Source organism: Zymoseptoria tritici, chromosome 13 (assembly GCF_000219625.1).
Source record: "Zymoseptoria tritici IPO323 chromosome 13, whole genome shotgun sequence".
Classification (NCBI taxonomy): Eukaryota; Fungi; Ascomycota; class Dothideomycetes; order Mycosphaerellales; family Mycosphaerellaceae; genus Zymoseptoria; species Zymoseptoria tritici.
In genome coordinates, this window is record NC_018206.1 from 728,824 (window position 1) to 741,139 (window position 12,316).

At 54.7% G+C, this 12,316-nt stretch overlaps 5 protein-coding genes across 5 annotated transcripts; 4 read left to right on the forward strand and 1 right to left on the reverse strand.

Annotated features, from left to right (window-relative positions):
• Positions 1 to 861: 861 nt before the first annotated feature.
• MYCGRDRAFT_51417 (uncharacterized protein) lies at positions 862 to 2,382 on the forward strand (the record flags this gene model as incomplete). Its single annotated transcript, XM_003847564.1, has 2 exons — positions 862 to 1,362; positions 1,444 to 2,382. 2 exons carry the CDS (start codon positions 862 to 864, stop codon positions 2,380 to 2,382), a joined length of 1,440 nt encoding a protein of 479 aa, XP_003847612.1.
• A 563-nt stretch (positions 2,383 to 2,945) lies between these two features.
• MYCGRDRAFT_77886 (uncharacterized protein) lies at positions 2,946 to 4,101 on the forward strand (the record flags this gene model as incomplete). The annotated part of the gene is made up of 2 exons (XM_003847565.1): positions 2,946 to 3,853; positions 3,921 to 4,101. 2 exons carry the CDS (start codon positions 2,946 to 2,948, stop codon positions 4,027 to 4,029), a joined length of 1,017 nt encoding a protein of 338 aa, XP_003847613.1.
• Positions 4,102 to 4,175: 74 nt separating this feature from the next.
• On the reverse strand, positions 4,176 to 5,882 carry MYCGRDRAFT_77890 (uncharacterized protein; the record flags this gene model as incomplete). Its single annotated transcript, XM_003847679.1, has 4 exons — positions 4,176 to 4,507; positions 4,603 to 4,640; positions 4,791 to 5,378; positions 5,445 to 5,882. The coding sequence occupies 4 exons, from the start codon at positions 5,880 to 5,882 to the stop codon at positions 4,309 to 4,311; spliced, it is 1,263 nt and encodes a 420-aa protein (XP_003847727.1).
• Positions 5,883 to 7,270: 1,388 nt separating this feature from the next.
• MYCGRDRAFT_77894 (uncharacterized protein) lies at positions 7,271 to 9,817 on the forward strand (the record flags this gene model as incomplete). The annotated part of the gene is made up of 4 exons (XM_003847566.1): positions 7,271 to 8,279; positions 8,332 to 9,176; positions 9,278 to 9,459; positions 9,524 to 9,817. 4 exons carry the CDS (start codon positions 7,297 to 7,299, stop codon positions 9,815 to 9,817), a joined length of 2,304 nt encoding a protein of 767 aa, XP_003847614.1.
• A 370-nt stretch (positions 9,818 to 10,187) lies between these two features.
• MYCGRDRAFT_77897 (proteasome regulatory particle subunit RPN5) lies at positions 10,188 to 11,959 on the forward strand (the record flags this gene model as incomplete). Its single annotated transcript, XM_003847567.1, has 3 exons — positions 10,188 to 10,439; positions 10,493 to 10,789; positions 10,847 to 11,959. 3 exons carry the CDS (start codon positions 10,353 to 10,355, stop codon positions 11,957 to 11,959), a joined length of 1,497 nt encoding a protein of 498 aa, XP_003847615.1.
• Between the last annotated feature and the right edge of the window lie 357 nt (positions 11,960 to 12,316).

Here is a 12,316-nt window from a genome sequence, read left to right on the forward strand (position 1 = left end):
GACTCTCCGAGATCGGTACCGCATGAGTTATTCTCTCATTGCAAAGTTACTCGGGACCAAGCGTAGCCCGGGCACCGTCAAGCAGATGCATTGGAGAGCGACTAGAGCCCGCGCACTATCTACGTAGTCTGACAGGTCTGTTCGAGACTGTGGGGTACAAGAGTGAAGGGCGCATTCGGCTACCAAGACATCTGCGAGTCGATCGTACAAGCCATCGCCGAAGATGTCGTTGAGTTCGTCCGCTGCCATGCGCTGGCAACTCTCCATACAAACACAACATCACCGGCAATCACGTCTAATCTCCCTTGGCTCGGTCCGCCGGGACCTAGATGACTGCGGCTCATTGACCGACAACCCGCGTCAAAACTCAGTTTGACTCGACGGACCTTGCGCAGACAGCCACTCTCCGGGATCGTTTGAGATGTAAGCTGAGTCTCGTCTCTGGGTGGAAGTCTTGCTCAACCTACCAGTCGAACAGCAGTTGGCACTGCGATGGACCGAGCAAAGCTTATGGCGCGGGATTGAATACTTAGATCAAAAGGATACGTGAGATAAAGGACGTGGGGGTCCGAGTTGCGCTGAGGCAAGTCGAGGCGGCCGACTGTCTCGAGGAGTCTGCTAAATCTGAACCCGCTGTATTGTGAAAGCTTTTCCTTCATTCATCATTGTGTCAATGTGAATGGAAGTGCTCTCCATGTTTAGTGACTTCCTATTTCGGTCTAGCTGCGGAGACGCACGGGCCCTCTCCAAGCTACATACCTGCGTCACTCCCTGACCAACCTGGAAGCTCTTGAGATTCGTAAACAAGACCAACAGCCACTCGTACCTCGACAACCCACGTATCGTCTTTCAAACATGCCAATGTTCCATTCAGGCGATCTCCAATCCGGTATATCCCGCGCCATCACCGAACAGAAACTCGTCGCCGTCTTCATCTACTCCACCACCGACTCGAACAGCCAGACATGGGAGCAAGAATATTTGTGCAAAGAACCTCTACAGGCGGCAAACGATGCGACAGCTCTAGGAGACAGATTCGCTGAGAAGGCTGTCATGTTGAAGATTGAGTATGGAAGTCAGGAAGCTGGCTTCTTGTCGGCGTTTTGTCCCATCACTGCAGCGCCTACGTTTGTGGTGATTCATAATGGACGGGTGTTGGAGAAGGTGGAAGGAGAGGCAGAGCGGGAGGAGTTTGAGAATAAGATCAGTGCGGCATTGGGGTTGAAGCTGTCCGATGGGGAGGCAGAAGAGTCGCAATCGACACAGACGGAGCCAGCGGCACAACTACCTGCGGCAAGCGGACCATCTGCTACCACCAATGCACAACAACAACAACGCCCGCAACCCACACCTGCAACCGAAGTCTCAACATCGCAAACGCCTCACAATATAAATCACATGTTCCCCGATCGAGCACAACGACTAGAAGAAGAGAAGGCGAAGCGAGAAGCGGCAGAGAAAGCAGCACGAGAAGCACGGACAAATGCCAGACGAAAGGAAGCAGAAGAAGCACACGTAGCGCATCAAGCGAACGATTCGAGCAAGTCAAAGGAAGCAGCCAGGCGGGACTGGCTTGTACAACAGAAGAAACGACAGGACGAAGCAAAGGGAGAGAAGCAGCGGATATTGGCACAGATTGAAGCGGACAAAGCAGAGCGGAAGGCGAGGTTTCAAAGAGCACCTGTGGAAGCTGCGAGCACACCACTGTCGCCCTCTGCGGATGCTGCATCGCGGAGGACGGGTGCTGGTGGGATGTGCAGTCTACAGATTCGGCTGTTTGACGGTACAAGCATCAAAGGTCGATTCGAACCTTCCGCGACACTGTCATCAGGAGTGAGAGACTGGATCAAAGACAGCACATCCAAGGAGGCCAGAGGAAGCGCCAACGGTGCCGACATTCCATACACATTCAAGCTCATCCGAGCACCGCAACCCAGTCGAAGTATTGAGATTTCAGAGGAGCATCAATCTCTATACGACCTCGGTCTGACGCCAAACGCGACTCTGGTCCTACAGCCAGTAAGCGGCTTCAGCGACGCCTACTCAACCGACGATCGTGGATACGTCAGCTCAGCACTCAATCTCGCCTATGGAGCAGCGAGTAAGGCGACAGGCGTGCTGTCCAGTGCGCTGGCGTACGTCCCAGGCTTCGGACCGGCGACTTCAGCGGACGACGATCGGCCTTCTTCTTCGAGTCGGCGAGATGAGGATGTGTCGAATCTAGATGGAGCGGCGGACGATGCTGGTTCAAGTCGGATTAAGGTGAGATCGCTGGCAGATCAACGGGCCGATGCGATGAGAAAGGAGGGCAAGAAGACGGAGTTTTATAATGGCAATTCGTCGGCGTTTGAGGGGAGGAAGGACGATGATCATAAGAAGTGAGGGCAGTGGATGCGCTTGTGGATATGAGATATGAAATGGTAATGATTACCTTATGTTGGACTTGAGGCTTTGCATTGAGTGCGGATGGGATCGATGCTTGCCAATGGCTCAGCCGGCGCACCAACTTCTGTCTTCGGAAGCAAAGACGCATTGTTCTCCTGCGTATTGTCTTCCTGTTGCTGTAGTATATTGGCTTCAGGTCGTGAAGTCAGAGGCCATTTGCGTATCTGGTTTAGCGCGCAGACGACGCCGAGCTGACACGGCGCTTTGGTGAACGACGCCACGCTAGCGTCGACGCTCGGCGCTAGCGTGCTCGATATTGGTGGACAACGCCACGCTAGCGTCGACGCTCGGCGCTAGCATACTCGAGCTTGGTGGACGACGCCACGCTAGCGTCGACGCTCAACGCTAGCGTATTCGAGCTTGGTGGACGACGCTTCACGCTAGCGTCCACGCTTGGGGCATGAAGCGTCGGCGCTCGACGCTAGCGTGCTCGAAATTGGTGGACCCTCCAGCATCATGAACTTCCAATCGTGTCGACATCACAATCACAACCTCCAACGATGGATAAATCCCGCATCCTCTGGCGCACCGTCGCCCACGCAAAGCCTCTCCCCTCAATCAAAACATCACGACTCCCCACCCCGCGACCGCAATGGATCTGCACCCGCTGCCTCCACACCCCAGCTCGCCCATCTCCCTCCCGCATCCTCCGCACCCTCCGACAACAACGCCGCCACGCCTCCAACGAACCCGCCGACCTCCCGGGCTTCACCTCCATAGTCGACAATCCCCCCCAACTCATCCGCGCCGGCCGTCCCCACAACAAATACGGCCTGCTCTTCCTCGCCATCATCCCCGTCACAGCTTTCGTTCTCGGCTGCTGGCAAGTCCAACGTTTAGCCTGGAAGTCCGACCTCATCGCTCGTTTTGAAGACCGTTTGATCCGGGATCCTTTACCTTTACCCCCGCGGATTGACCCCGATGCTGTGAAGGAGTTTGATTATCGGAGGGTGTATGCGAGGGGGAAGTGGAGACATGATAAGGAGATGTTGATTGGACCGAGGGTGCATGACGGGGAGGATGGGTACTTGGTTGTCACGCCGCTTGAGAGGACGGAGGACTTCCCGGATGAGAAGGGGAATACGTCGATTCTGGTGTGTCGGGGGTGGATTAGCAAGGACAAAGCGGCGCCTTCGAAACGGCCTGAGTCGCTCGCTACAGGAGAAGTCATCGTGCAAGGGTTGCTCAGAGAGCCATGGAAGAAAAACATGTTCACCCCCGACAACGTGCCTGAAGAGAGGAAGTGGTACTTCCCGGACGTGGGACAGATGGCGGAAGCGGCGGGGACACAAGCGGTGTGGATCGAGGAGACGATGAGGCCGGATTTGTTGGCTAGTTATGAGAGGGCCGCGAAGGGGGTGCCGATTGGACGGGCGCCCGAGGTGAATTTGAGGAATAATCATACGCAGTGAGTTCATGTTGAGGTGTGAGGGTGGTTTGTGTGTGTGTGTGACTTGCTGACTGTGGGAGTGCAGGTATATCTTCACGTGGTTCTCGTTGAGTTTGGCGACGAGTGTGATGTTGTATATGGTGATTAAGAAGCCGAGTAGTGGGAGGCGGATGAGGCAGAATCGGGAGTGGTAGAAGTTGATGTTGGAGCGGTTATACAACGACTCGAACACCTCCACTACCTCCGACAACTTCGATATCTCCTCCACCTCTCACCAAACATTTCGAACCATCCCGCTGTCAACGCAACTGATGCAAAAGCAAATTCACCCAAGCAGCGACTCCCGCCAAAGCAAACAGCAAGACATACATCCAACCAACGACTCCACGCGAATCCCGAAGGTTCTCCATCAAATCGCAGCAAACGCCATCTGTCGATATCGTGCCATCCCCCTCACTCACTCACTCAACGAATCACTCATAAACATAACAAAACGGCCCCTCAGTCGTACTCATCGCCTCCCGAATCCTCATCCCTCGAAACCCATCATTCACGCCCAAATCGATGACATCCTCCAACGTCGCATTTCGGCTCGGCGGCTCATTCAAAAACGTTATCGTCCCCGCGATGGAATTCGTCCGAGTCGGGATGTCCATGTTCTGCCACGTCCACCTGACTTTTCATTAGCAGGGGACACAGGCTGGGTGGTGGAGGGATGGGAAGGGAGTAGGAGGCAGGGGAGAGACGGAGAGGGCTTGGGGACTTACCAGACACGATCAATCATGGCGTGGTGGAAGAAGAACCACTGCGGAGGAAAGAAGGAAAAGAAGTCAGCGAATTGTCCAACCCACATCAACCATTTCTCGGGCTCGGAAGGAAAACCCCGCAAGCCAGAATTTCCATCGATTCCGGCCGCGAGTGCCTCCTCTCTCGGCCTTTGATGCACTCAACTCACCATGTCTCCCGGACTGGTATAAAAATCCCCACCCGGATCTCCCCCAACCATGAAGTGGCCTCCCGAATGGACACCATAAAACGGTTTTTCTCCGGGAGCGAACAAGCCTTGCATCTCATTCTGAAACCCGGCGATGTCATCATTGCCCATGATCAATTTCGTCGTGTTCGCGTCGCTCGCCCCACTCGCCGATTGAACACTCAAGTCCCTCCTCAGACACCTGGGATTATACCCGAAGCCGTCCGCCCTCGGATTCGGCGCTGTGTCGTTGATTCCGGTTAGACCGCCTGGTCCGAGGTTGACGGTCGTGTTGGCGAAGGGGCCGGTGGTGATACAACCCCCTCCGACGCCGGGGGTGAGGGATAAAGCGTCGGGACCGGCTGGGCCGATGATGATGGGTGGGTGAGCTTTGTACACTCCATTCCCACTAATCGACGTCTCCGAGCCGTCGAAGAGGGGGGAGTTGATGACGGAATTTGTGTACCGACCCCAGGAGGCGTAAGGTTGGTAGCCGGTGTAGTTGCACTCGGAGCGGAGGGCGGTTTCGTAGGTATAGAGGAAGTAGCGGTGCCAGGAGAGGAAGTTGCCCTATTGAAGACTACGGTTAGTGGATGGGAACTTGTCATTCTCGTGGTCTTTGATGTTGATTCTTACTGTCGTGTGGATTCGCAGCGTTTGGTTGACGTGCGTGCCGACGAAGTCGTCGAGGCGACTACGTGCTCCGGGGACGAGATCTCCGCTGATGGAAGGCTTGGTGGTCATGCATTTTACGGCGGCGATGTAGGCGAGTTTTTGGGCGCGGGTGAAGGAGTCCCATTCTTTGCGGCGGTGGGCATTCTCTAATGTGCAGGTGGAGTTGGAGGCGTGGGTGGCTTTGTGGAGTTTGAGGTTTGCGAGGCCCTGGAGGGCGAGGGCGTCGGTTCCGTGGGTTGGACCGGGGATCCAGGTTGTGTGGTTGTTGTAGACTGGGGGGTTGGGGGAGGGGTGTGTTGGTGGAGTGGAGGGATTGGGATTGGGATTGGTATTTCCGGATGGGAGGGCGAAGACGGTGGATATAGTGAGTAGCAACACCACCGAGAGTAGTTTGGCCATGGCAAAAGTCAGTATACCGTGGTGATGAGGGCTGAGGCACCCGAAAGAGGACTGCAGATCAGATATATACCTTAACCTTGACCTACTCAGTCCTCACCTCATTCACAGCAGGATTTTTTTCTCTTCCTCTCAAATAATGCTACTGCGACTTGGACATTTCCGCCGCGGTGGAAAAAGGTTACAACGGCCGAGACCTACCTGGTACCTTTTTCGCTACAGACGGCCCTGCGTCGAACGGGCGATTTGGAAAGCATTCAGCAATTCAGCAGTATTGGTCGGAGAGGGCAAAGAGGGGTGAGTGGACGCCACTACCCGAGTGTCCTGCTTTGTAACTGGACTGGTGCGATTTGCTAGACTGGCCGACTCGGCCGCGAAGGAGTATTGGGTGTGTCGATCCTTTTAGTATCATCAGTCATCCCACCGCCGGAGATGTCCACTCGGACACACCGCTTGAATTGTGGGATGCATGCAGAGGTGTGTGAAGACATCGGCTCCCCAATCGTTTGTGCGTCGGAGAATTCATTGCGCAGGATTTGCGTGCGTGCGTCTCTTGGGTTTGTCCGTGTGGTCTTTCTGGAAGCCTTGCCTGGAGATGTTGTCGGAGATGGAACGTGGAGTGGATTTGGCATTGTTCGGTACATTCTTGATAGAATGGCGTCTTCACGTGGGTGGGGTCCGGCATGGCATGGCGGCGGCGTGGTGAAGCTCCGTCGGCATTGGGACGGGAGGCCTATTTCCGGGTGGTTCTTCTTCCAAGTTTCCTCCTCTTCCATCAACATCGATACACTGTATGGTCAGCACAACATCCATCCAACAATGTATCTCTGCAGTGTTGATCATCTCCAAGCAATGCATTCGGTTGTGCTCGTGCAGTTATACTGTCCCACCCCTGCTGCCCACTGCATGCTCGTCATCCTCCCCCAGGCATCCATCCATGGCTATCCCAGCCTGTGACGCACCTGCTACGCCAATTGAACTACAATAAGAACAAACATCTCCCAAGGAAGGTAGGTAGGTGAGAAGCTGACCTCACTGCCACAGCCTTCGACACCTCATCAGTCCCAGCATGGCGATCCTTCTACCATCCTTCATCCTGCTCGCATGCGGGCTGACAGCCACATCCAATGCACTGCAATCCTCCTCCACAGACCGACTTTCCACTCATGTCGACCCTCTTATTGGAACCGTCGGTCCAATCCCCGGCTCCGCCATCGCCAGTGGAAACTCATTCCCAGGCGCCGCGCGACCATGGTCTATGGCCAAAGTGGGAATTGACACCTCCGCTCTCGGTGTCCCCAACGGCACAGCCGGTTTCGTCAACGCCGGATTCTCTCCTCTAGGAAACGTCACGGGCATTTCCATGACCCACGTGTCCGGCACAGGAGGAACCCCGACATATGGCTTGATCTCACAAATGCCTATTTTGGGCGACCTAAGCGACGTCAACCTCGGCGACAACACCACATACTGGCAGAATCGAAGTCTGACACGGGAGGATTCGACAGTCGGACGATTCGACACCGTCTTGCTGAATGGCTTGGAAATCAGTCTGACCAGTTCGTATCATTCCGGTCTCCTGCGGTACAAAGCAGGCTCTCCAACCAACCCCAACGCCACGGTGAGTGGATATGCCGATGAGGTGTCACAAGACATGCACGTCCTGGTCGATCTCACCCACGCCCTACCACCCTACGACGGCGGCGACGCATACGCGCAGAAATTCCTGCATGGAGATCTTCACGTTCGCAGTGATTCCAGCGGGCAGCCGTCGTATTTTGGTTCGGCTACGTACAGGGGAGGATGGGTTCAGGCTAATCCTCATACTCTGTACTTTTGTGGGAATTTCACCGTCCCAGATGGGTCGGACTTGGTGCCTACTTCTGCGTATGTGGAACAACTTGCGAGGGACGGGGTTGTCGGTGCGGGGACTTTCAGTTGGCCGTATGATGCAGCTGTACCTCCTGCTTTCACCGATCGACCTGTGCCGCAGTCATTCAATGATGTTTATGCCACTCAAGGAAGTGGTATGGGACTTGCTGGGCTGTTCAGTTGGACGTCTGGAGGGAATAATGCAACGGCTGAGAAGGTGCTTGAGTCCAGAGTTGGCATCTCGTATATCAGCGCCGAGCAGGCTTGTCATAGAGTGGCAGATGAATTGGCATCAGTCCCCTTCGACGAGATTGTGTCTCAAGCGAGAGATGAGTGGGAGAATGAGATTTTGGGAAAGATTGAAGTCGTTGACGATGGATCCGAAACGAGCAAGAATACAACTTTGAAGCGAATGCTCTACACTGCGTTGTATCAGACTGGACTAATGCCGTCTGACAAAACTGGTGAAAATCCTCACTGGGAGACGAACAGCAGCTACCCCTACTTCGACGATCACTACACTCTCTGGTGAGTCGCATCGAGACTTTGTCGAATGCACTTCACTGACCATCATTCCCAGGGACACCTACCGCACCCTCCAACCCCTCTACCACCTCCTCTACACCCCCACCTACTCCCGCGTCCTCCGCGGCCTAATCGCAATCTTCACCCACGAAGGCTACTACCCGGCGGGTCGCTCCGCAAACTGGAACGGCCGCGTGCAAGGCGGCACCCACGCAGACATGGTCATCGGCGACGCGTACGTCAAAAACTCGGGCGAACTCTCCTCCTCCATCGACTGGCAAGAAGCATATCGAGGAATGCTCAAGGACGCGGACATCCTCCCGGAACGTAACGCGGACACCGCTGCTTGGGATGGAGCCACGAAAGAGGGACGCGGCGCGTTGGATGATTATCTCGTGTTGAAGTACATCACCCGCAACCACTCGCGGAGTTTGTCCCGTGGGGTGGAGTACTCCCAAAACGACTTTGCCATCTACTCCGTCGCGCGCAACCTTCCGGGTGTGTCGGAGGTCGACATTGATCGTTTCCACGACCGGGCGAGCTGGTGGCAAAATCAATGGTCCTCCGCGGCGAATACTTCCCTTTTCGTACCTTCCATTTCTAACAGCACTTCCAACACGACGTTCACAGGATTCGTAGCGGCGAGGAATTCCGGGGGAGAATTTAATTACACCGACTATGATCCTCTCAGTTGTGGGGCTTGTTCGTGGGGAAGCGATATTTACGAAGCGAAAGTGTGGGAGACGAGTTTTTCGGCGGCGCCGCATGATATGGCGAGGATTATTGCGTTGATGGGTGGGGATGAGGAGTTTGTGAGGAGGTTGGATGTCAGTTTTTTGCCCGGGTTGGGGACGAGTGTGGGGATTAATAATGATGCGGGGAGTGCGCTTTTTAATCCGGGTACGTCTTCCCCCTCCCTTACACTGTTCTCCCGAGAGCGGCGGAGCGGTAGTGAGACGGATGTGAAGGTGTGCTGATGTGTGCTAACATTGGCGGAATAGGCAACGAACCCTCCTTCGCCATCCCCTTTCTCTACAACTACGTTCCCGGCCACCACTGGAAAACCGCGAACCAAACCCGCGCGACGGTGGATGCGTTTTATTCGGATGCGAGGAATGGGTATCCGGGGAATATTGATGCGGGAGCGTTGCCGAGTTGGTTGGTTTTTAATTTGATTGGACTTGTGAGTTCTTCCTTCTCTTGGATGATGTAGTAAGGTGGAAGAGAAGCTGACAATATGGTGGCAGTATCCCGTCTCAGCCCAACCCCTCTACCTCCTCGGCGCGCCTCGTTTCTCCTCTCTCAAAATCCACCTCTTCTCCGGAACGAGCAAGGAGACGACGTTGGCTATCAGAGCGAATGGACTGAGTGATAAGAGTTATTATCCGCAGAGTGTGACTTTTAATGGAGAGAAATGGGAGAGGAGTTGGTTGTCGCATGAGGAGTTGGGGAGGGGTGGGGAGTTGGTGTTTGAGATGGGAGAGGTGCCGGCGAGGTGGGATACGGGGGAGAGGCCGTTTAGTATGTCGGGATATAAGTAGAACCTGCAGCGGGAGTAGGAGGTCTATTGGTATGCTTTGGCTTAGTTGGAAAGGTCGAGAGACGTTTGGCTGCCGACTTGTAGATTTGGAAGAAAGGGAGAAGTAATGTCCCTAGGGAGTCTGGGAGAAGACTTTTGCTTGGAGATTGATACCTCAGACGTTACTGTTGCAGTCGAATTAAGCCAGAACTCCATTCATGTTCACTGTCAAGTTTCGACGCTGTCGTGCTTCCTGTCACGAGCCATACCGTATCTAGTCGGCGGATCTTCCCGCCGAGCCGCGCGCTAGTGCAAGTAGCTCTTGCTGCTCGGAGCGTTCGTCGTCGATTCAAGACAATCGTGAAGTACCAATCACCATCGACATCGCCATCTCCATCACATCCACGCCGAACTTCATTCCCATCTACCTGGCGTCTCGCATCAAGCACATTGAATTTTCACTGCGCTTCCTCAGGCCTCACACCAACGACTTTCCAGAGTGATCGAGAGCCGAATCGCCGCTACATCACTTTCCCAGCAGCGACAGTACCGCCGCCATGTCGGACAACACTGTTTACAAAGCGACACGCGACTGCGCGAAAGATGTCGATGCCCTCCTCCCAGAAGCCGATAAGCTCGCAAAGGTATACCGTCTTCCCTCAAACCCTCATCTCATCCCACTGACAATCCACCCCAGTCCGGACAAACACAAGCCGCCATCGACAAGCTCCTCAGTCTAGAGAAGCAAACCCGCCAAGCCTCCGACCTCCCATCCACGAACCGTCTCCTCATCGCCATCGTCACGATATCGAAAGACTCCGGAGACTGGAGCCTGCTGAACGAACAAGTCCTCCTCACCAGCAAGAAGCATGGACAGCTCAAACAAGCCATCACAAAAATGGTGCAGGTGGTCATGACGTTCTTGGATGAGGCGCCGAGTTTGGAGACGAAGTTGAGTGTCATTGAGACTTTGAGGACGGTGACGGAGGGGAAGGTATGTTGATTGTGATACTGATGGTGTTGGGAAATCGTACTGATGTCCGCCACACAGATCTTCGTCGAAGTCGAGCGAGCACGTGTCACGCGGATTCTGTCCGATATCAAGCGGGATCAAGGAGATGTCACTGCTGCAAAGGATATCCTGTGTGAATTGCAAGTCGAGACGTTCGGTTCGATGAGCAGGAGAGAAAAGACAGAGTTCATTCTGGAGCAGGTCAATTTGTGCATACAAGATGGAGATTGGACACAAGCGGGTATTCTCGGACGCAAGGTCAGCACGCGATACTTCTCGCGAAAGCCGAAGAAGACGGCGGAGCAGGTCGAGAAGGAACGCAAGGAGAGGGAGGAGAAGGAGCGCATGCGATCGGATGGAACTGTCGGAGATGACGAGCCAGTGGACGACGATGTCACCGATCTCAAGCTCCGCTACTACGAGCAGCAAATCACTCTCGCAAAGCACGACGACAAATACCTGGACGCCTGCAAGCACTATCGACAGGTACTGGACACAGAGGCTGTCGAGAACAACCCGGAGCAGCTTTCCGCTGCCCTCCAGCGTGTCGTCTACTTTGTCCTCCTCGCTCCCTACGACAACGAGCAGTCCGACCTCCTCCACCGCATTGCCCAAGATACTCGCATCGCCACGACATGCCCCAAGGAAGCGGAACTCATCAAACGCTTCACCGTCCACGAACTCATGCGCTGGCCTGAGATTGAGCGCGACTTTGGCGCCCACCTCTGCCACGGCGACATCTTCTCCGCCACCGCAGATCCCAAATCCTCCGACCCCAAAGCCCACAACCGATGGCTCGACTTCCGCAAGCGCGCGATCGAACACAACGTCCGCGTCATCGCCAAGTACTACACCCGCATTCAATTCTCCCGCCTTGCCTCTCTCCTCGACTTGCCTGCCAGCGAAACGGAGAAGTACATTTCCGATCTGGTCACCAGCAAGACCATCTACGCGAGGATTGATCGTCCAGCGCAGATTGTCAGTTTCGAGAAGAAGCGGGATGCGGATGAGGTGTTGAATGAGTGGAGTGGGAATATGAAGAGTTTGTTGGGATTGTTGGAGAGGATCGATCATTTGATCACCAAGGAGGAGATGATGGCGAGGATTCAGCCGGTTGGGGAGAAGGTTGGTAAGGTCAGTGCTAAGGCTTAGGAGGTTGGTGCCTGCCCCTACGAGGAGGAATGGGAGGTCCTGCCTGCGAAGGAGAAGGCAAGAAGGGAAGAAGGATGGTTGTGGGTGAATAGAATCAAGGCGCCGTGGGTGGAGGATACGGATGATGAGGATGTGGAGGGGGTGTATTACGACTTGGAGAATATGGATTCGGACGATCCGGCTCTGGGGGAGGGGCTGTGATTGCATCGCAGACGAGGTGTTCCCGATATCGGAGATGGAGTGTTGCTGTGTTCATTCACGGCTTCAGGCTGTCTGTAGTGGCATAGCATGCAGTGACCTGAGTAGTGGGAGGTCGTAGCATGTTTGTGTACGATCACATGCAGCATAAATGTAAAA